The 21,891-nt window shown below is 52.9% G+C and overlaps 7 protein-coding genes across 7 annotated transcripts; 4 read left to right on the top strand and 3 right to left on the bottom strand.

The window, feature by feature from the left end:
• Window positions 1–212: 212 nt before the first annotated feature.
• Window positions 213–1,751, bottom strand: J4E87_000959 (uncharacterized protein; the record flags this gene model as incomplete). The annotated part of the gene is made up of 1 exon (XM_049372609.1): window positions 213–1,751. The coding sequence occupies one exon, from the start codon at window positions 1,749–1,751 to the stop codon at window positions 213–215; it is 1,539 nt and encodes a 512-aa protein (XP_049237267.1).
• A 397-nt stretch (window positions 1,752–2,148) lies between these two features.
• On the top strand, window positions 2,149–7,590 carry J4E87_000958 (uncharacterized protein; the record flags this gene model as incomplete). Its single annotated transcript, XM_049372608.1, has 3 exons — window positions 2,149–2,330; window positions 2,384–5,666; window positions 5,713–7,590. 3 exons carry the CDS (start codon window positions 2,149–2,151, stop codon window positions 7,588–7,590), a joined length of 5,343 nt encoding a protein of 1,780 aa, XP_049237266.1.
• A 1,022-nt stretch (window positions 7,591–8,612) lies between these two features.
• Window positions 8,613–9,698, bottom strand: J4E87_000957 (uncharacterized protein; the record flags this gene model as incomplete). Its single annotated transcript, XM_049372607.1, has 2 exons — window positions 8,613–8,635; window positions 8,660–9,698. 2 exons carry the CDS (start codon window positions 9,696–9,698, stop codon window positions 8,613–8,615), a joined length of 1,062 nt encoding a protein of 353 aa, XP_049237265.1.
• Window positions 9,699–12,314: 2,616 nt separating this feature from the next.
• Window positions 12,315–15,842, top strand: J4E87_000956 (uncharacterized protein; the record flags this gene model as incomplete). Its single annotated transcript, XM_049372606.1, has 1 exon — window positions 12,315–15,842. One exon carries the CDS (start codon window positions 12,315–12,317, stop codon window positions 15,840–15,842), a length of 3,528 nt encoding a protein of 1,175 aa, XP_049237264.1.
• A 1,756-nt stretch (window positions 15,843–17,598) lies between these two features.
• J4E87_000955 (uncharacterized protein) lies at window positions 17,599–18,483 on the top strand (the record flags this gene model as incomplete). Its single annotated transcript, XM_049372605.1, has 2 exons — window positions 17,599–17,688; window positions 18,025–18,483. 2 exons carry the CDS (start codon window positions 17,599–17,601, stop codon window positions 18,481–18,483), a joined length of 549 nt encoding a protein of 182 aa, XP_049237263.1.
• A 677-nt stretch (window positions 18,484–19,160) lies between these two features.
• J4E87_000954 (uncharacterized protein) lies at window positions 19,161–19,815 on the bottom strand (the record flags this gene model as incomplete). The annotated part of the gene is made up of 4 exons (XM_049372604.1): window positions 19,161–19,342; window positions 19,392–19,587; window positions 19,642–19,663; window positions 19,808–19,815. 4 exons carry the CDS (start codon window positions 19,813–19,815, stop codon window positions 19,161–19,163), a joined length of 408 nt encoding a protein of 135 aa, XP_049237262.1.
• A 234-nt stretch (window positions 19,816–20,049) lies between these two features.
• On the top strand, window positions 20,050–21,489 carry J4E87_000953 (uncharacterized protein; the record flags this gene model as incomplete). The annotated part of the gene is made up of 3 exons (XM_049372603.1): window positions 20,050–20,634; window positions 20,685–20,936; window positions 20,986–21,489. The coding sequence occupies 3 exons, from the start codon at window positions 20,050–20,052 to the stop codon at window positions 21,487–21,489; spliced, it is 1,341 nt and encodes a 446-aa protein (XP_049237261.1).
• Between the last annotated feature and the right edge of the window lie 402 nt (window positions 21,490–21,891).

Genomic DNA, 21,891 nt, shown 5'->3' with positions numbered 1-21,891 from the left:
GATTGCGCGGCTGGAACAAGAGAATGTGCATTAATACGTATATTCCAAACTATGGAGTTATGAGTAAACTTACATTGAGCATGAAGAGAAGACCTCCCAAATTCGCTTTTCCAAATGAGCGCCCTGAATGGTATGTGTCCGAAATGATGTCGGCCCAGGTCGCGAAAGATGCAGTGTAATCCTAGATAGTCAAGTCGCGATGAAAGACGCGCTCACTCCATGCTCTTTGCGAGCGCCCACAGACTGTCGAGCTTAGCCCGTCCGAGTGTCTCACGAGCCTCGCCAGCGGTTTCGCAGACTCTGGAACCCCACTTGCGGAAGGAGCGTTCCTTGATCTCACCCTCGAAGATGAGAATGCACTTGTTGGATGAATGGTCCTTTACGTCTCCGGTATCGGTAACTGGTCTCAGCCACTTTGGGTCCGATGCTTGCTTCTCGGCCTGGTTCTCTGTTGGTGGTCCGTTCTCATGCCACTTGATACGATGGAGCATGAGCTTCTTGTACTTGTTGATTGCATATGCGCCGCCTTCGACAACGACTAGGTTGAGATCGGGGTTGAATAGGGTGATACCGGTAAGCGCGTGTTCTTTCGCGTTGTTGTCGATCTGGAAACGATGTTTGCCGTAGGCGAGTGTGTTGATCTTGAAGACGCACATGTAGAGACCTTTCTGCGCGTCTTTCTCTTGGTTGGCTGCAAGCTTGGCCGCTCGCTCTTCCTTGGTCAATTTCCGGTCTTCGTTTGCAGTGATGTGATCGTCGTGACGCTGTTGAATCTGTCCCTCGACGAGCATCTCTACAGCAGTAGGATCTGCGATAGCTTGCTCACCCATGACACGCATCATGTTTCCGCGCTTGACCTTGGGTGGCGGAGGCGGCTCCAGACCGAGACGAATCTTAGCCTGGTGCTCCTTGAGGTCGGCCGCACGGCGCATTCTGCGTAACTTCTGTGTCTCCTTGGTGGTAAGATACATGGGCTTCACCTGGACTAGACGCTGATCCTGGGGCGCTTTCAGGAGGGGAGGATGTTGGACGTAGAGAGTGATGATGGAATCGTCGGTCTCAACCTTGACCTTGGTTAGGTCGTCCAAGCACTCGTAGGTAGGCTCGGCCAGAATACCCTCGTCCCACCACTCGATGTCCGGAGGTGCCTGAACCAGGAATCCGCGCTCGCTATTCTCGTCCAGACCAGCGCGGCGTGCTTGGATGGCGAGCGTCTTCTTGATCTCTTCTAGGCGGCGTTGCGCGCGCAGCTTGGAGGCCTGGTCGAGGTACTTTCCATGCTCATTGAAAGCCAGGACACGAGGGCCTCTCTTCTTGGCAAGGGCAGCAGCCTTGGGGTCAAAGTATGGATTCTCCAGCTCCTCCTCTTGTTGTTGCTTCTGCTTCGAGGCAGCGGGCTTGGCCTTGGGGTCGACTTTGGGTGTCTCTGAGCGGCGATTGCCCAGTGTTGTCGCAAAGCGAGGGCCAGTGGAGTCTGGTGTTGGCGCTTTCGCGATTCCTGAGCCGGCCTTGAGCGCTTCCATCCGTGCCTTCATGGCAGCCAGCTTGTCCTGGACCGATTCGCTAGCGCCAGCCGACGCCGGTGCAGGAGCTGCAGCTGCGGGCTGCTTCGCGAAACGGGCCGCGATCTCTGCGGCCTTTGCCTTCGCTTTCGCCCTCGCGGCTTCGATGGCATCAGAAGCCTTTGCGCGTTTAGCGTCTCCATTTGGGCCCTGGCCGTCGGGGTATGGGCGCTTCTCTGCCATTGTCATGGTGGATGTTGTGGATAAAGGAGTGTCGGGCGTGTGATTGGCGTATGCGGAGGCTCGGGGGTGAAGTTTGATTGGATTCGCGCAATGTTGTCGCTAGAGCGCTGTGGAAAATCAACGCAACTCACTACATGTGATGCGCGTAGGATGTAGCCGGCGAGTGTCTCCCAAAACTGGCGGGTGGGGTGTGGTGGATGATGAAAGCCAGTCGCTGCAGAGTGACGCGAAATCCGCGCTGCCGCCTCGACAAGCGCCTTGGCACTGCCGGCTAAACCCTGGCCGAACTTCTCTGGTCCCGAAAAAAACTCCCCGCAAGGCTCGCGCTGTTGCGAACATTCACTAAACGCCTTTGCGCGCGACTTCTTCAGACAATAGGCGCAAAAGACAAGCTGGCGCCGCCATGAACACCCACCAGCCGATTTCCTCGGCCATTAATGGCGTCGAGTTTGGCTTCTTGACGACAAACGATATCAAGTCGCTCTCGGTGAAGCGCATCACGAACCCGACCACCTTCGATACGCTGCTGCACCCGGTACCTGGCGGTCTGCACGACGCTGCCTTGGGCGCTTTCTTGGACAATGCGTGAGCTTCATTGCGTCTCTACCAGCTCATTCACTCCGCTAACAAACTTCAAGATGCGGAACATGCGGCCTCACCAGCTTCCAAGGCTGCCCCGGCCACTGCGGCCACATCGAGCTCCCCGTACCCGTATACCACCTCACGTTCATGGACCAGCTGCTGCGACTGCTCCGGGGCAAGTGCGCATATTGCCACCAGCTCAAGCTCCCCCGCGTCCAAGTCAGCGAATTCGTCTCCAAGCTGCGGTTGATAAGATGTGGACTAGTAAAGGAAGCAAACGAAATGCACGAGCACATCAGCATGGAGAAGGGCAAGACGACAGAAGACGCCGGTAATTCGGAGGATGACGATGATGACGACAATGCCGACATCATCACCCAGCGCAACAACTACGTAAAGCGCTGCATGAAAAGGGCAGGCATCACAAAGCACGATGCGCGTGCTGTCCGCGACAAGAACGAGACCATCTCCGATGCGCGACGACAAGTCATCAAGGACTTCTATGCCGATCTGACCAAGCGGAAGGCCTGCGGCAGTTGCACGGGCATCAGCCCAACGTACCGAAAGGACCGTGGCATCAAGATTTTCCGTAAGCCTCTGAGCGAAAAGGATAAGGCCAAGATGGCTGCAAAAGAGATGTCCTTCCAAAACCCTCTGGACATCCTGGCTCGCAGAGATGCGAAGGCGAAAAAGCAACATGTACACGCGGATGAGGGAGTCGCGGACCTGGATCCCAACTCGAGCGAGGACGAGGGCATCGAAATGGAGGATATACAGCAGGCCGACGGGTCGCTCCTCGCTACAGAATCCCGCATGGCACGGAAAGCGAAGTCGTCGTCCGCTGTTTCAGAGAGTGCGCAAGAGTATATCAACGCGACAGAGGTCAAAGCAGCCATGACCCTACTCTTCGAGAGCGAGACTGAGATGATGCGACTTCTGTACAGCCCTCACGGAACCAAGTCTCTCGTGGACGTAAACCCCGACATGTTCTTCACACAGGCCATCGTCGTACCACCCAACAAGTACAGACCCGAAGATAAGACGGGCGACTCTATTGCCGAATCCGCCAGGAACAAGCTCTACAAGAGCATTCTCGAAGCATGTGACACGATCCGTCAGATTAGCCAGGAGATGCGAGGCATGGAGAACGAGCTCGGATACCGGAAACGTAACTTCGACGACATGCAGACCCAGTTTGTCAACCTCCAGGGTGCCGTGAACGCCCTCATCGATCGCGATGCAAACCCCGTGCAAGGCCGCGCTGCAGTCACAAACGCCGATGGTATCAAGCAGGGTCTGGAAAAGAAGGAGGGTCTCTTCCGAAAGAACATGATGGGCAAGCGTGTCAACTTCGCCGCGCGCAGTGTTATTTCGCCTGACCCGAACATCGAGACCAACGAGATCGGTGTCCCTCCAGTGTTCGCCATGAAACTTACATACCCAGAGCCTGTCACGAACCACAACTTTTACGATCTTAAGGAAGCTGTCCTGAACGGTCCCGACAAGTGGCCAGGAGCGCATGCCATCGAGAACGAGTTTGGACAAGTTGTGTCACTCAAGAAGAAGAACTACGAAGAGCGACTAGCTTTGGCCAACCAACTGCTTGCACCCACAAATTCATACTCCAATGGAGCTCGGAATAAGAAGGTGCATCGTCATCTGAACAACGGCGATGTTGTTATCATGAACCGACAGCCGACACTGCACAAGCCGTCAATGATGGCACATCGCGCCCGTGTATTACCGGGAGAAAAGACCATTCGCATGCACTACGCCAACTGTAACACATACAATGCCGATTTCGACGGTGACGAGATGAACATGCATTTCCCCCAGAACGAGCTTGCCCGCGCGGAGGCTATGACGGTAGCGGATACCGATCATCAATACCTATCTGCGACTGCTGGAAAGCCTCTGCGTGGTTTGATTCAAGATCATATCTCCATGGGAGTCTGGCTTTCGAACAAGGACACATTCTTCACAAGAGAAGAGTACCATCAATTACTCTACTCTTGCCTGCGACCGGAAGACGGCCATACCACCTCAGGTAGACTTGAAACAGTTAACCCTGCTATCATGAAGCCTAGGCCGATGTGGACGGGAAAGCAAATCATCACCACTGTTTTGAAGAACATCAAGCCCGCAGAATACCAGGAACTGACGCTCACATCCAAATCGTCAACGAATGGCAAACTCTGGGGTGTTCACGTCGAGGAGCAGTTCGTCATTGTCAAAGATGGCCAACTGCTTTCTGGTATCATGGACAAGGGTCAAATCGGGCCTGCCGCGGGTGGTCTTATCAATGGCATATACGAGGCTTATGGAGAGACAATTGCTGGTCGAGCCCTCAGTATCATCGGACGGCTGCTTACCAAGATGCTTCACATGCGCGCCTTCTCTTGCGGTGTCCAGGATCTGATTCTCACAGAGGAAGGAGATCGTGCCAGGCTGGAAGAGCTCCGTAAAGCGGAGAAGGTTGGATTCGAGGTCGCCTCCAAGTACGTCACTATGGACGCGGAGAAGATCGACCCCATGAACCCGGAATTACGGCGACGACTTGAATCCGTGCTACGAGACGACACCAAGCAGCACGGTCTGGATCTGCTCACCAACACTGCCAACGGCAAGATTTCCTCTGCGGTTACCTCAGCCTGCTTACCCGATAAGCTCATTAAGCCATTCCCCAAGAACCAAATGCAAGCCATGACAGGTTCTGGAGCTAAGGGTAGTATGGTCAACGCTAACCAGATTTCATGTAACCTTGGTCAACAAGTTCTGGAAGGCCGAAGAGTTCCAGTCATGATTTCTGGTAAGACACTGCCGTGCTTCAAGCCCTTCGAGACGAGCGTACGCGCTGGTGGTTACATCGTCAACCGTTTCTTGACTGGTATCCGACCGCAAGAGTACTACTTCCATATGATGGCTGGTAGAGAAGGTCTCATCGATACTGCTGTCAAGACTTCGCGCTCCGGTTATCTGCAAAGATGTATCATCAAGGGTATGGAAGGTCTCAAGGTCGAATACGACACCTCTGTCCGCGACTCCGACGGTACTATGGTCCAGTTCCTGTACGGTGAAGACGGTCTGGACACAACCAAGCAGAAGTATCTCAATGACTTCAAGTTCCAGGCGGAGAACTTCTACTCGCTAGCGCAATCCCTCCACACTGCTGAAGCCTACCCGAAGGTTTCTAGTGCTGAAGCAGTTGAGCACAACAAGAAGGCGGCGAAGAAGGCTAGGAAGGGTGATGTGGCTGCAATGGACCCTGTTACTGCAGTTTACACGCCATCGAGACACAGTGGTAGTACTTCAGAACTGTTCTTGCAGGCTAAGCGCGACGTAAGTTACTTCGTTTTAATTGACTGTTATATGCTAACAATCATAGTACTGTGATCAAAACCCCGACAAGCTGCTCAAGAACAAGAAGAAAGACGAGGAGGGCGAGATTCTCAAGCGTACCTTTGAGCAAATGCTTGACCTCAAGTACCTGCGGTCCCTGGTCGAGCCTGGCGAGGCTGTAGGTGTCGTTGCTGGCCAATCTATCGGTGAACCCTCAACACAGATGACGCTGAACACCTTCCATTTGGCTGGTCACTCTGCGAAGAACGTCACACTCGGTATTCCCCGTCTACGAGAAATCGTCATGACTGCTAGTGCGAACATCTCTACCCCGTCGATGCAACTATATCCCCATCCCGAGCTTTCCAAATCAGACAACGACAAATTCGCTAAGAGTATCAGTCGTCTGCCACTCTCGGCTGTGCTCGACAAGGTCACTGTGACTGAGACCACTGGTCCCGGTCGCGAACATAGTCAGGCCAGGAGCTACAAGATCCGCCTGGACTTCTACCCGGCAAAGGAGTACACCAAGGAGTACGCTATTAAGGTTCGCGACGTTGCCGAGTCTATCGAGCAGAAGTTCTGCCCGCGTCTCCAGAAGATCATCAAGGCCGACCTCAAGAAGAAGGCTGCGAACAAATCCTTGTCAACGGCGAAGTCGGCTGCCATCCCAACTATCGGCGAGAAGACTGGTAGAAGCGAAGAGCAAACAGTTGACGAGTCAGAGGAGACCTTCCGCGCGGGACGGGAAGGCGGTGCAGAGGACGATGACAGTGACGACGGCGAGGGTGACAACGACACTACTCACGCCAAGGACCGAGGCCGACGTGAAGACAGCGTGGCTTACGAAGAGCCAGAAGAGGAGGAACAGGCAGTCAACGACAACCTTGATCGAGAAGACGAGATCAACGACGAGGACGAGACCTACGGTGGCAGCCCCAAGCCCTCGCGCGCAGCTACCCCGGAACTCAATTCTGACGATGAAGACGAGGGTACACTCGTACCCACTGACGAATCCTCGGACATCCGCCACGACCGCATCTGCCACGACAACGAACACATCCACGACTTCACCTTTGACGACCGCAAGGGAGCTTTCTGCGAGATCACGTTTGAGTACGAGACATCGACTCCCAAGCTGCTCATGCTGCACCACGTAGAAGATGCTGCCAACTTCGCCACCATCCACGTCATCCCCGGTATCACCGCCGCTCAATACTCAGATGCAGATGGTGTCATCAACACCGAAGGTTCCAACCTGATCGCCATGCGCGAGTACGCCCACATCATCGACGTGAACCGCACCATGACCAACGACATCGTAGCCATGCTGCACCTCTACGGTGTGGAAGCCGCCCGCGCAACCATCGTCAAAGAAATGCACGGCGTCTTCTCCGGTCACGGTATCTCCGTCGACCAACGCCATCTCAACCTCATCGCCGACACCATGACCAAGGGCGGTGGCTTCACACCTTTCAACCGTATCGGCATGAAGGGTAACGTCAGCCCCTTCATGAAGATGAGTTTCGAAACCACCGTCGGTTTCCTCAAGGACGCCGTCATGGAGCGCGACTGGGACGAGCTCAAGAACCCCAGCGCACGCATTGTCGTCGGTAGACTGGGTGGTATCGGTACGGGTGCGTTCGACGTGCTTGCACCGGTCAAGATCAGGGATCCGCTCAAGAATGTCGCGGAGGAAGTCAACGAGGCCATCTCGAACGGCATCCGCGAGAAGCGCGATTCAGACTCTGAGTCCGAGGACGAGGAAGAAGAAGAGGAAGATGAGGACGTCGATGGCGATGTTCAGATGGATGACGTGGAGATGCAGGATGTGGATGCTGTTGAGGAGGAGGAAGAGGTCGTTCAAGAGTCGCCGAAGAAGAAGGAGAAGAAGAGTAAGAAGCATAGGCGGAGTAGCGATTAGGCGCTGCGGATCTCTTTTGCTTGTACGTTACTATGAGTGCATGTGTTTCTTGAGCATGGTATGGGCGTTTGGGGAAAAGGCGGGGTAATATCGATGTAGTTTAGTATGTTTGCATTGTGAAATGGCAAAAGTGTTCATATTCAGGCTAGTCTGCCTTTGATGAATGACTTTTGTTGTGATATCTACTAGTAATGCAACACATGTTGGAATGAGTAGTTCCAACTAGGCTGCCATGGTGGAGTTGTGATGGATAGATGACGAAGGAACGAGCGCTCAATGCGACGTTTTGTTCTTCCGCTAGGCACTAATAGTAGCGCATTTTTGTAGTGTGTAATTGACTTGAGATACCAAGAGCCATAGCTGCAATATGATAAAGCTGAGCCCTACCATCGATACGGGATATGTCGATATCTGGACTTATAAAAGCAAGACGTCTAGACGATCGTAATTGTCTGTCTTTCATAGTTTCCTGGGTCCCAGTCGTGGAATTCGGGATAGCCTGGACTGCAGTCCTGTCCCGGCCACCTGTCGCCACGAGGATGATCGAACATACCGATCCTACGCCACGTTGTCCTGTCATCGTCAACGGGTTCAACAATGATGCCTGCAAGCTTTGGAATCCGAACATAGCCGTTATGGCTGCTTCTGCTTCGCACTAAAACTCCTTTTCGGTGCGCAAGCAGAAGGAAGTAGGCATTGCTCATGCCTCGGATGTCAAACTTCTCCCCTTCATATCCGGTGTCAAACCACTCGTACTGTACACCTTGATCGTCGCATGTCCCGGAAGCCATGCGTCTGATGTTGCGTTCTGATGCCTGTCGAGTCGCTTTGCGGAGATGTCCGGAGATCTGGAGACGAGCGGATAAGATGCAGCCAAAAGGGTCAGGGCCCGATGGTGTGACGTCAATTTCTTCAAGCCGCCCAATAGAGGTATAATTGGCGGTTGCATTGCCTATAAGCTCGTGGTTATCGATGAAACCAATGGAAAATTTTACGGAGGCCCAGGACCACGATGGTGCTGATTACATTAGAGGTGGCGCAAAAGCTGGATTGTGGACAGAAAACTTACCTCGATAGTCGCTGGGGAACGGAGGATATCGCGATTGACCAAACTTTTGGTCGTCACGGAACCAGCATAAGCCTGGGATAAAGTCGCCCTTCCATAGTCCAGCGTAGTACTCGTCCTGAAGGGAAGCCTGGAAATTGCGTGCAAGACCTGATAAGGCAGGGAAACAATCCAAATCGTACGTGAGCTGGCACTTGGTAAACGATTTGACAATATCTCGCCAAGCTTTGTATTGTGCAAATTGCTTGCACTCGACAATGGTATTTCCTAAGCGAACATTTGGTTCCTCAAGACCCAGTGGAAACCCAAATGGAAAGGATTCGCATGCGACTAGCTCAGAACATTCCCAGACCATCTGTTGGCCGAAGAAAAGCGATCGAGTACTAAGGAGTCGCTCCTGTAACACCCATCCACGCTTGAAGAGAGCACTGTTCTCGAAGTCATCCGCGTGACACTCATCATAGACAATGTAGTCGTACTTTCTGCCTCTTCGCTTGATTGTCACACACAATGGTGTATAAAGCAGGGGGTCTCGGTCTACGAATAAACCGGGGCTCAATGCTTGTGGTTGTTTCTGTTCAGTAGCGAAGCCCGGTGAGTCAAGACCTTGGCTTGTAGGCGAGTCTTGTAGAGTAAACCAGTCATATCTCTCTGCACTATTCCTGTCCCTATCTCTTGAACGCCAAGTGCTTGTAAAATCGGTGCTATAAGCGATATTGCTGTCTTCGAGTGTCTCACTTCCGCCCTTGCCCTTCATCACACTGTCAGACGCCAAGCCGCTGTCTGCTGGTGACCTTACAGCATCGGCGGCTCCAGTAGCGCCAACGTTGAGGAAGGCATTCTGGTAGATGTGATTCATCTTGGAGACTTCGGATGCCTTGTCAGCCTCATCATCTTGTATGATGCACAGAGCATCAATCCAGACATATGGTAGTTGTAACGCCCTAGCCAAATCGAAGGCGTCCTGGAATAGCTGTGGTAGCTCGGATACGTTTACACCCCGCTCCAACTTCTTGGCATTACATCGCAGCAGCTTTGGCATTGGGTCCCGCCACCTGTGACTAACTGTCATGTACAAAGGGGCTTTTGAAATGCACCTGTGTGCCGTAGCTACGGTCTTCACTTTTAGCGAACTAGCCGCAAGCAACCGTGACGGTATCGTTTCTACTGTCTGGATATTGGAAAGCTGATTGCAGCGTTTGTGGTTTTTCGAACACTCTTTGAACCATGCAGAAGCCTGGTTCATGCATCGTTGATCGCTGGTGCTACTGGGTAGAATAGGCAAAGCAAGTTGGGCAGGAGAGAAATTACTTTGACCAAGTCCCGAACTTGTTCGTTGATGAGTTTGGGCCGGGCTGCTGAGGCAATTTGTCGGTCGAAGCGCCAGTTTGTAGATCTCTGGCGATGATAAGTTCTCTCCGCTCTCTTTCAGGACAATGCTCAAAGGTTGGTATTGCCCCCAATTGATGGATAATTCCCAACATGAGTCTCTGTCGCCATGTCTCTGATGCAGACGCAACGCGAATGCTTTGCATAAAAGGCAGCCGCGTTCTGCCGACAGCATGATAGTACTGCCCTTGCGCGTGACTCGACATACATCAGTCTTAGCCTTATCCGGCTGCATAAGAATCTCCTGGCAACCAGCGCAGATACATTGGTCATTCGTCGGCGGAGATGACGAAGAATGCAGTACGGATTCCATGTTGATTGTTCTACACAAAAGTAGTTAGCTTTAAAGAAGCTGCGGACTACCAGACTGTGAGATGAAGACAAATAGACCACAGCATCTGGCATTGACGTTCGATAAAGAACAGACACTGTCACATTAGTAGGCGCTAGTGGATCAAAAACAGGAGATATGTTTGCGCCTACCTGCATGTGTGTAGCGCGTGTTGCAAATGGAGCGAATTGATATCTAGCCAAGGCGTATCAGTGCCAAAAGGATGCGACTCTACGAGACCAGCGATCGTTGCGGGCGTAGTGATCACCAGGCGCGTATCTTAGTATACGATGCGATGGCGACTGGAACAGCACTCACTACACGCGGTCGCTGACAAGAAAGACAAGATCGCGATTGTCGCGAAGTCGAGTCAGTGAAGTGTGTGATATAGCCAAGTGAATTAAATAATCTGATGTTCCTAGTTCTGTCTGTCAGTAACTAACTTAGGCGTGTTGTTTCTTACATGAAGGAAGAGACTGTGTCTAACAGCGGTTGCCTGCGTAGCCTACCCCGCACCACGAGGTTGGGATTAGGCAGCCGTCCTGTGACAGCCGTGTCGTCATTCCTGCCCGTATCACCAATACGACTGAGCTGATGCGCGCAATATACAACAGTGGCTCCAAGACCAATTAGCATACACTCATAGAACGCGACATGACTGAGTCTGCAAGATAGTGGTGTACTACTCGTTCCCGTAAGATCTTGGAACTACCACTAGTAGAGACACATGGAAAAATTAATGTCAAGCAGTACCATACGATACTGGATGCGCAATCAGATCAGATCACCAGACATGTTGATATGGAAGGCTGGAGACGAATCGCCATTGAGCCACGATGGTGATGAGCCGATGTTTATCTCCGTCGGTAAGTCCGCATTGAGGTGGCAGCCTGGGACTTGCCAATCAAGGCATCTCACTCTTCTCTTATCTGTATATATCGTTTCTAGCTAGTGTAGGATTTCGCTTATGCGATAGCGCGCAGCAGCTGCGGCGTTGCTTTACCATTGTCTCTAATCAGTTTAACGCGTTAATCTACGCGCTGTTTTGATCTACAGAATATCGCGTGCGATCTCTCATTGTCATCTTTGCATGGTCATTGCAAAGTACGTGAAATTCATCATGAATTGCTCTCTCGTCTCTGACAATAGCTTCGGCCCTCAGTATTGCGACGACTTCGACTTCACACTAGTCTTCGAACAAAGTCTTTTTCAGATTGCGCCATGTGCCTTATTACTCCTCGCTCTCCCAATCCGAGCTTTCCAATTGCGACGACAAGAAGCGAAGTGCGAGAGATCGTGGACGCGCCTTGGCAAGCAAGCCATCATATTGTTCTTGGCTCTGAGCCAATGCGCTTTACTAATATCCTGGGTGCTTGCAAAGAAAACTAGTCAAACCGCTGTGGCAGCGGCAAGCTTGTCGTTCCTCGCTTGCTTGGGCCTGCTTTGGCTGTCTTCCGTTGAGCACACGCGCTCAGCGAGGCCCAGCGACATCATCAGCGTCTTCATTCTCGTCTCTATAGTACTAGATGTGGCACAGGCTCGTACCTTATGGCTGCGTCATCGCTCAGACACCGCCGTCGCGGCCACTTTTACTGCTTGCCTAGCCATCAAGATTGTCATGCTCTTTTTCGAAGCACGATCCAAGAGACCATGGCTGCTTCCACCATATCAAGCCTACGCGCCGGAGGCACTCGCAAATATCTTCGATCGAACTGTACTGTGGTGGCTTGGCCCGCTCTTTCTCCTCGGTTATCGAAAGAACATCAAGTTTGAGGACTTGTACGATATCGATGAAAGTCTGCGGTCTGAATCAGTGGAAGAGCGATTCATGAAGTATTGGTCACGCTTCCGTAAGCCAGGCTGCCACATCCTTTAGGCCTGCTTCTGACGAGATTAATAGGTCAATACAACATCCAAAGGCGCCCTCTCTTGCAAGCAATGGTCTTGACAACCAAGTGGAGTCTGCTGGCGACTATATTGCCACGTCTCTGCCTCAGCGCTGTGAAACTCACCCAGCCTCTTCTGATTGACAGAATAACGAAATGGCTCGGAGATGACTCGCGAGATCATGATACCGGAAAAGGCTTGATTGCCGCGACATTGCTAATCTACCTGGTCATGGCCCTCTTGACTGTGACGTACAGAAGGCAGGGCGACCGATTTCTCACTACGCTGCGCGGGGTTTTCATTTCCGCATTGCATTCGCAGAGCTTGGCCCTTTCCAACACCCAGCTCTCAGATGGAAACATGCTCACGCTAGTAAGCACTGACGTGTTGCGCATCGGCATGAGCTTGCAGCGAGTCGGAGAGATGTTTGCTGCTCCGTTCGAGATCGTGGGTGTCGCAGTATTGCTAGCTCGTCAAAGTGGTGTTTCTTGCATTGCTCCAATCGCAGTGGGCGTCGCAGTGCCCATCATCAGTGCCCTCAATAGTAAGCGAGGTCTGCCGATCCAGAGGATCTGGCTCGATGCCATTCAACGACGTGTTGCATACACAACTGCTGTACTCGGTTGCTCCAAAGGCTTCAAGATGCTGGGGTTGACCGAGTTCCTGTCTCAACGGATTCAAGCACTGAGAGTCAAGGAGCTTGCTGACTATGCCGGGTACCGGAAGTTCGTCGCGGTCAGGGAAACACTCGCTTCAGTACCCAATGCCTTGGTGCCAACTCTTACCCTAATGATGTTTACTTTGAATAACGGCGGCGACAAGCTGACTCCAAGTGTGGCGTTCAGTACTTTGTCGTTGGTCTCGCTTCTGTCTGCGCCGATACAAGAGGTAGTCTGGGCCATCATCGACCTCCAACTAGCTTACACGAGCCTTTTGCGCATTCAATCCTTCCTGCTTAGCGACAATGGCAACAACACTAAGCTTGCGTCAGATCTGAACAGTACTTCCCCGTCCGTTGAGATGACGGCGAGGGTTCCAAAGGGTATCAGTCTGATCGATGCGACAATGTACGCTGGTGACAATCATCAGCGCCCTATCCTTCAGGATATCTCACTGGATTTACAGAAAGAATCTTTCACCCTCGTACTTGGACCAGTCGGAAGTGGAAAGTCGACTTTGCTTCGTGCTGTCGTCGGCGACACGAAGCTGGATGGTGGCAGACGTACCGCCTCGAGGGGCTTCCACTCATTCGCATTCTGCTCTCAAGAACCCTGGCTGCCCAATGACTCGATCCGGAACATCATCATTGGAGAGTCCGACTATGACCCGATTTGGTACAGCACCATTGTGAGCGCATGTGCATTATCGATCGACATTGGGCGATTTCCGGTCGGAGAGCAGACAGTGGTGGGTAATAAAGGCATGTCACTGAGTGGCGGGCAGAAGCAACGTCTTGCCCTCGCAAGAGCGCTCTATTCGCGAATCCCCGTCTTGGTACTAGACGACATCTTCAGTGGGCTAGACATCAGCTCCCTCAAACACATTGCTGGATCTGTCTTCGGCTCCTCCGGTATAGCCAAGCGGCATGGTCTTACAGTCCTCATGACTACTCATACCGCCACGTATTTTGTCCAGCAGGCCAGTCGGATAGTCGTCTTGGGAAGTGACGGTAGAATCGCTGAGCAAGGGTCGTTCGAGAAGCTGGTAAGCAATCCGAACAGTTTCCTCCACACCATCGAGCTTCGGGAAGAGAACGCAGCCAATACGTGCGAAGAGCCAAACGATGCTGTTCAAATTCCGACGAATCCGGTCGGCGAGTCAGACGATGCTCTAGAGTCTCCCTCTGCACGCCGGACTGGAGAGTTCTCGACCTATGCATACTGGTTCAGATCATTTGGATTGACATTAACTCTTCTGTTCATGGCCACGACTTTATTGGCGGGGTTTTTCTGGAAGTTTATGGAGATCTGGGTTCGGTGGTGGTCTGATGCAGAAGCATCGCGACACTCTCTGGGATATTGGATCGGCTGGCATATTGCGTTCGCGCTGCTCGCATTGTTGTTCGATTTTGCCAAATTCTGGACCATCCTCGTCTGGGCTGTACCTCATTCATCAGCGAACCTCCATCAACGAATCTTGAACAGCGTAATGAACGCTCCATACTGGTTCTTCTTCAAGACGAATTTAGGGTCGATCGTGAACCGCTTCTCTAATGACATGACGTTGATCGAGAGCGCTGCTGCCGGTCCCATCTTGCAAGCTTCGGAGAGCCTTACGATGGTCTTGGGCAGCGCGGCATTGATACTGGCCGGATCGAGCTACGCCAGTGCCACTCTGCCGTTCCTGCTTTTGGCGGTCTATCTCTTACAGCGATTTTACCTTCGCACGTCGCGCCAGCTCCGTCACATGGACCTCGAGACACAGGCGCCTTTGGTTGATGCGATCCAGGAGACAGTGTATGGCGTTTCGACCATTCGCGCCTTTGGATGGCAATCTGCTTCCCATAGGAAGTTTATCAGCCTTTTGGACCGTTCTCAACGCCCACATTACCTTCTGCTGTGTATCCAACGATGGTTGGGCCTCATGCTGGACCTTCTGACAGCTGTGATCGCCACCGCTGTTGTAGCCCTAGCTGTCAGCGTGCCGTCGACATCATCTGCGAGTTCTCTAGGTTTAGCCTTGCTCAACATCTTGGGGTTCAATGGTCAACTCTCCACTTTCGTAGTCGCCTGGACAACGATCGAGACGTCTGCTAGTGCCGTATTTCGCTGTCAAAATTTCGAACGAACGACTCCAAACGAGCAATCGCCACTAGAAATCGCGAGACCTAATCAAGACTGGCCGGCAGATGCAAAGATCGTCATCCAGGACTTGCGCGCTACCTATACTCCAGATGGTCCGGATGTTCTCAACGGAATCAGTCTTCGTATTGCACCAGGAACCAAAGTCGGTATCTGCGGCAGGTCAGGAAGTGGAAAATCATCTCTTCTGCTCTCGTTCTTCCACATGCTGGAGAATATCCCGAGGGACAGTATTTATATCGACGATGTTGATCTTACTACTGTTCCTCGAAGCTCACTCCGGGAACGCCTGACGGCGATTCCTCAAGAGACACTGATCATACCTGGTACGATGAGGGAGAATATGGACCCTGTGCAAAAGAGAAGTGTCGATGAGATGAACTCGGCTTTGGAGAAAGTCGGCCTCGCTTCACTGGTCGCTGGTCGGGGTGGTATCGAAAGTGACATGGCCGACATTGGTCTGTCTCAAGGTGAGCTACAACTATTTGATGTTGCCAGGGCACTCCTACGCCCAAGCAAGATCCTGGTGGTGGACGAGATGACCTCTTCTATGGATTCGTTGTCAGAAAAGGTGATTCTTGATCTTGTGCGAGCCGAGTTTGAAGGCAGTACAGTTGTAGCGGTTGCGCACCGGCTGGCTACCATTGTTGACTTTGACACCATTGTAGTCTTGGACGCGGGGCGCCTGGTTGAGTCTGGGCACCCCCATGAACTGCTTCAGAAACCGAACGGGCAGTTCCGGAGGATGTGGGACCAGCAGGAGTCACAGGATCGGTAAGTACCAATAATTGAGTAGCTGGCCCATATACAAATGCCCAAACTCAGACCCAAGGCCGGGACACGTCCTGCTCTTATCATCTTGTTACATCTATCACAGTCCGTGACGCCGTTCGTACTGATAAGTGATATGTAACCTTGAGCCAATTCAGGTAATGGAGCTCGTCCCAAGATACACAGTCCATGGCACCGCCCTGCATCTTGGTGGGAGTAAGCCAAGCCCTGATGATCCGACAAACCATCCCAAGCTCGAGGAAGATATCGACTGCCGACCTACTTCTATCGGTATGCGCATTACCGTCCCACGCGCTGCCGTGTAGCTGCCTTCTTACGCAACAGGCTCTGCGCCCATCTCCTTATGCACAAGAACGCATGTCGTCAAACTAGCCTCAACAAACGACAGCGATCATCGATGAACCGTCCTCGCTTAGCCTGTCGATCCGCCACACTGCATAAGCACGTGAAAGCCGCCGTTGTGGTGAAAAGTGGCGTGCTGTCTTTATCGCGTCCTTCCCGGCAGGCCCACCTGCTCAAGAAGGAATGCCGATTATCGAGGTTCGGAGGAAGATGCATGCCGCGGTTCCATCGGGGCTCGGTAGCAGCTGATCAAAGGCGTTGTGACTCGTGATAGCCAAGCCATTGAAGAACAAAGACGAAATGAGATTTTCTCGTGAGCTTGAGCCGCAACGCGTGACATGCAAGCTCCGCATCGGCGCCCGATGAGTAAGCGCGCTCAGCATGTGCGCCAAAACACGATTCGTGCGCTTTAGCAACACGCCAAACCTCGTCATCCACTTTCACATGCTTTGCAGGTTTCTATTCTCATTCAGGACCCAGAAGGGCCTCAACACGTTCCACCGTATTGATATCGAGACGCGCGCTGTCCTGCAATCCTGCTGATGCACAGGAGGTATCTATGCGGCACGTATGACGGAGCCAGTTCCCGTCACCGTTCAATGGCAGCGCTGGAATTGTCGACGTGATAAGAGAACCCAATTGCGAGGCGAGGACTCCTAGCTGCCATGCACGATGCCAACCGATCCATGGTAGGTTTGCGGCAAGCAATTGGACCTTCCGCGATAGCTGACGCGGAAGCGGAGTCGACGTACCGTATCATCGAGACGCGACCGATAGGACAAGAAATGCAAGCCCGACATATGCGTGTATACAGGGCGGCCAAGCTGTTCGAATATTTCGCCAACAGGAGAGGGGCGTGGCTGACCTTATCTGACGTCGCCGCGTCGTGAGTGGCCAAAGCGTCGCGTCTTTCACATGCCAGGCGCAAGCTGTACGCCTTGCAGGCCAGCTCCTCAACGCTCAACGGGCGCGCGATAGAGTTCGAGACGCTGGGCAGACATGAAGACAGCATGTTGCGGCTTGCTCTGTGTAACGTCTGACTTGCATCGACTCCGCACGCTGGGTCTCAACGGTCGAGACGAGAAGCGAGGCGAAAAGTTGACTTTGGGTAGTGACGTTCTGGTAGGTCCCCGCGTAGATTGACATGGCGCTTGTCGACGATAGCCACTTTCACATGCCACTGCATCTGCTTCACCCCAGCCCACTGAACCACGCCCTTTTCAGCAAAGCCTCCCAACCAAATACAGTCACATCATAGCGCACAGCCGTATAATAAGGTCGACCAGGACCCTTTTCTGTCTTGCTCTACGTTACTGCTACTCCTCCACTGCTTCGCAACCCAACAATTCTTCTTCCACCACAGTAGAACCTGCAACACTGCATATCTACTACTACGATTAATGGCACCACACGCAACCGAAGACGGCAACAACATGAGCTCTCAGGCGCCTATGACTAACGGCGAGACGCCCAGCTCAAAGGCTTTGTCGGTATGTGCTACTTACTTTTCTTCTCTTTCATCACACCCGCAAACACGTCTCTTCAAAGACATCACGAGTCACTCTGCTGCGATCTGGCATTGATTGCGGACCGTCGCGGGGTTTCGAGCACCTGGGAACCGCAATCTACTCGGACCAGTAACACGGCGCACGAAACCCACGATGCAGGCGCGGAGCTTATGGCCCAGCCAATCAACCCAGCATTCCGCGAACCTTCTTACAGCATGAACCCTACTTCGCGGAAGCCGTCCGAAAAGCTTCCGTGGGAACTTCCGCGACTGCATACTTTGAGATCCGATAGACGAGCACGAGACTAACTGCCTCCAGCATCTCAACTCCTACCCCGTAGTCCACGACAGCGTCGAGACTTTCAAATCCAACCCCTACGGCTCGCGCGCACTCAACCTCGCCAGCAATACCTACAACTCGGTCGTTGCACCCTTCCACCCTTACCTGCGCACACCATACTCCTACCTCTCACCCTACCTGGCACGCGCCGACCAGCTCGGTGACTCTGGCCTCTCCACTCTCGAGACACACCTGCCCATCGTTAAGGAAGACACATCAAAACTCAAGGAGTACGCGTTCTCGCCCGTTACATATGTGCGAAGCACATGGGAAGACGAGTACAAGAAGACGCACTACAACAACGGTGTCGTCAAGATGGGTGTCGCGACCGTCAGCTTCGAGCTCAGGATGGTGAGCGATGCGTGTGACGTTGTGCTGGGATACCTGAACAAGGGCAAGGAGCAGACGAAGAAGAAGGTTGATGAAGTTAAGCAGTAAAGTGCGACTATGACCTGCATAGTATCTCGGGGCGTTTGTACGATGAAAGTCGAGGTGATGAGGGCTCGCTGATCGGAAAAGCAAAGGCGAAGGGGCGTCCATCAGTATGGCTTGTCGATGTAACGTCGAGTAACTTTCTTGCGCCTGTCTGCGCGCCTTTCCTTCAAAGATAGACCGGTTAATGACATGATATCCCTTCTGTTCAATCGATTGGTGTTCACCGTGCACTGTATCAGCATGTGAACCGAACCAGCAATGGCCTAGGCGGCTTCTTCGTTGACGGGACCGAGGCCGTCTGCTTCATGGCATCGTCGCACGTAAAGACAGCAATACGGGGTGCTCGGGTCGTGGTGTACTGCATCGGCTCCTTGTTTCGCTTCGGTAATGTCATAGTCGTTCTTTTCTGCACTGTCAGCATGAGCCTCACTACATCATCAGGATCATCCAGTAGCAGACAGTGGCCAACGTGAAAATCATGTTCATTTCATGAAGTTCGTGAATTGAGCCGGATGCCTTGAGCGGATGCCGGATTTTTCATGCTTTGATTATCAAGCCGAAATACACGCCTGGACGGCAGGCCGGTTGTGTGTCCTGTCATCCCATGATATCCACCGCTCATGCAGCATCTTCCGTATCAAATCATGCCCATCTGCGCCCAGCCGTAACCGAAGGAAAGCTTAGAACTGTAAGGGAGTGAAGAACCACCTGTTCTTTCCGGACTGGTATCGCTCCTCGAATGCCTTCTTGACGGTCTTCTTGGCATCCTCCCGTTGCGAGACCTCCTTGAATGTGTCGGCGGAGATGACGCCCTTGAGGTTCTCGAGCTCGATGGTGTAGCGGGTGGGCATAATGTGGGTGTCTGCGTCTATCAGCGTCTGCCCAGCGAGTGCGTCCTCATGACCACGTACAGTTGACCTGCTTGACGAAAGGCTTGACCTTGCTCTTCTTGGCCTGCTTGGTCTTTGACATGCGGCGGGTGACCTTGGAGGGGTAGGTCTCGATACCGGCAACGAGCGCGTGGGGGAAGGGGTGCGACTTGGTGCCGTTGTCAAGTGGTGAGATGATCACGCACTTCTTTCCGGCGTAGCGGCCCCGGGTGATGATCTAGGCGGACTGTGAGTGAGTGCGATGGGGGTATTTCGAGCGATTTAAACGTACGACAACGCGTCCGACCTTGAGGCTGGTGAAATGTTAGCAGCTGTTCTGTCGCATGTTGTGGGCTTTCAAGGGTGCGATAATTGGCGTCCGCTGCGCATTTTGGGGAGCATCGCGGGGCGCCAATTTGTATCGCAGAGAGGGTCGTGTGCAGCATCGGGGCACTCACAACTTCATTTTGGCTGTTGTCCGGGTTAGTGATGGGGTTCTTGGTCCTGGAGTTCGAGGTTGTCGCCAGAGCAAAAATGGTGTGTGGCATGTCGCTTGATCCGATGAGTTTGGCCGGCGCCGCCCCATATTAATTCTTAGCGCCAAACACGCTGGTTGGCTGGCCCCGCCGCCGCCTCTAGGAAATCTTGAAGACCCGCAAAGTTCGCGACGGCCAGTCGACACAGCTGGACAACCACCACCATGAAGATCAAGGCCCTCAGCCGGTCCACGGCGTCCACCCAGGCCCCCGGCTCCAGCGTCGCCAAGGTCACGAGGAACCTCGACCCCAACCTGCATCCGTTTGAACGTGCGCGCGAATACACCAGAGCCCTCAATGCGACAAAGGTCGAGCGCATGTTTGCGCAGCCCTTCCTCGGCGATTTTGAGCCTGGCCACGTAGACGGTGTATACTCCTTCGCCAAGGACCCCAACTCCCTCGAGCATTTCGCCAGTGGCAGTGGCGACGGCATCGTCAAGGTCTGGGACTTTACCAGCAGGGAGGAGAAGTGGCAGGCGCAGGCGCATGAGAACCTCGTCAAGGGCATGTGCTGGACGCGGGACAAGAAACTCATAACCTGTGGATCAGATCGCCAGATTCAGCTGTTCGAGCCATATGCGCAAGCCTCGAAATCGGCGCCAAAAGCAACATGGCACGGCAACTCAGCCTTCACCTCTGTCTCGCACCATCGCTCGCTACCGACCTTTGCTGCTGGATCCAGCTCCATCTCCATATACGATACATCGAGGACGTCTGGTGCCCCTGTTTCCAACCTTGTGTGGCCATCGGTAGGTCTTTCACGCAGAGCAGACCTAAGGCATATACTAATAATCAGTAGGCCATTGACACCATCACGGACGTCAAGTTCAACCAGGTCGAAACCTCGATACTCGCATCATGCGCGACTGACCGCGCTGTCATCCTCTACGACGCCCGCACGAACTCACCCCTACACCGCACTGTGCTCAACTTCCCCGCGAACTGCATATCCTGGAATCCTATGGAAGCCTACAACTTCGCCGTTGCTTCGGAAGACCACAATGGATACATATTTGACATGCGTAATATGAAGCGTGCGCTGCAAGTCTTGGTAAGTCCAACTCAAAGGTCAGGTCACAGCAGTTACTAACAACAAGTAGAAAGGACATGTTGCGGCCGTCATGTCAATTGAATTCTCTCCAACAGGAGAAGAGCTCATCACTGGCTCCTACGACCGATCCATAAGAATCTGGGAGCGATCAAAGGGTCACGCTCGGGACGTCTACCACACCAAGCGAATGCAGCGCGTCTTCTCCGTCGCATGGAGTCCCGACAACAACTACGTACTCAGCGGATCAGACGACGGCAACGTCCGCCTATGGAGAGCGAGAGCTTCTGAGAGGCAGGGCGTCAAGTCATTCGCCCTCAAGCAGAAGCTAGAGTACGACGCAGCGCTCAAGGAGCGATACAAGCATATGCCAGAGATCAAGCGCATCGAGAAACACAGGCATCTGCCCAAGACTGTCAAGAAGGCGGGTGAGATCAAGAACGAGGAGCTCAAGGCTGTCAAGAGGAAGGAAGAGAACGAGAGGAGGCATACGAAGAAGGGCACAGTCCGGAGAAAGGCAGAACGTGAGAAGATGATCTTGGCGAGAGAACAATGATAAGTCAAAAGAAGGGTTTACTACATTTTTTGCATAGCGTTGGCGTTCTTGGTATTCAGGTAGAGGGCCTGCGGTACTATACGATGCATCCGAGGGTGTTGATCATAGTTCAAAAGATATGGGATATTCGACTCCATCATCCTGCCTTTCCAGCAACAAGTGTTTGCATTGAAACCGATGCTTTTCGAACGTTGATACACGTGACTTCGCGTGATTGCGTCATACCTCGGTCTAATAGTTACCCCAATGTAGTCCACAGCACGAAAGGGCGCGAAGAATGACATTTGACCGAAATCAAATAACATACTTCACTATCCGATTTGCAACTTTCAGATACTTCTGAGCTGCACCGTTGTACTCCCCAGCAACAACGTACCAATCCGAGCCGTCCAGGTCGCAAGC

Source organism: Alternaria ethzedia (assembly GCF_023757985.1).
Source record: "Alternaria ethzedia strain BMP 0044 chromosome Unknown scaffold_2, whole genome shotgun sequence".
NCBI classification, from domain to species: domain Eukaryota; kingdom Fungi; phylum Ascomycota; class Dothideomycetes; order Pleosporales; family Pleosporaceae; genus Alternaria; species Alternaria ethzedia.
Note: the sequence above shows the minus strand (reverse complement) of the source record. Positions and strands in the feature narration are given on the sequence as shown.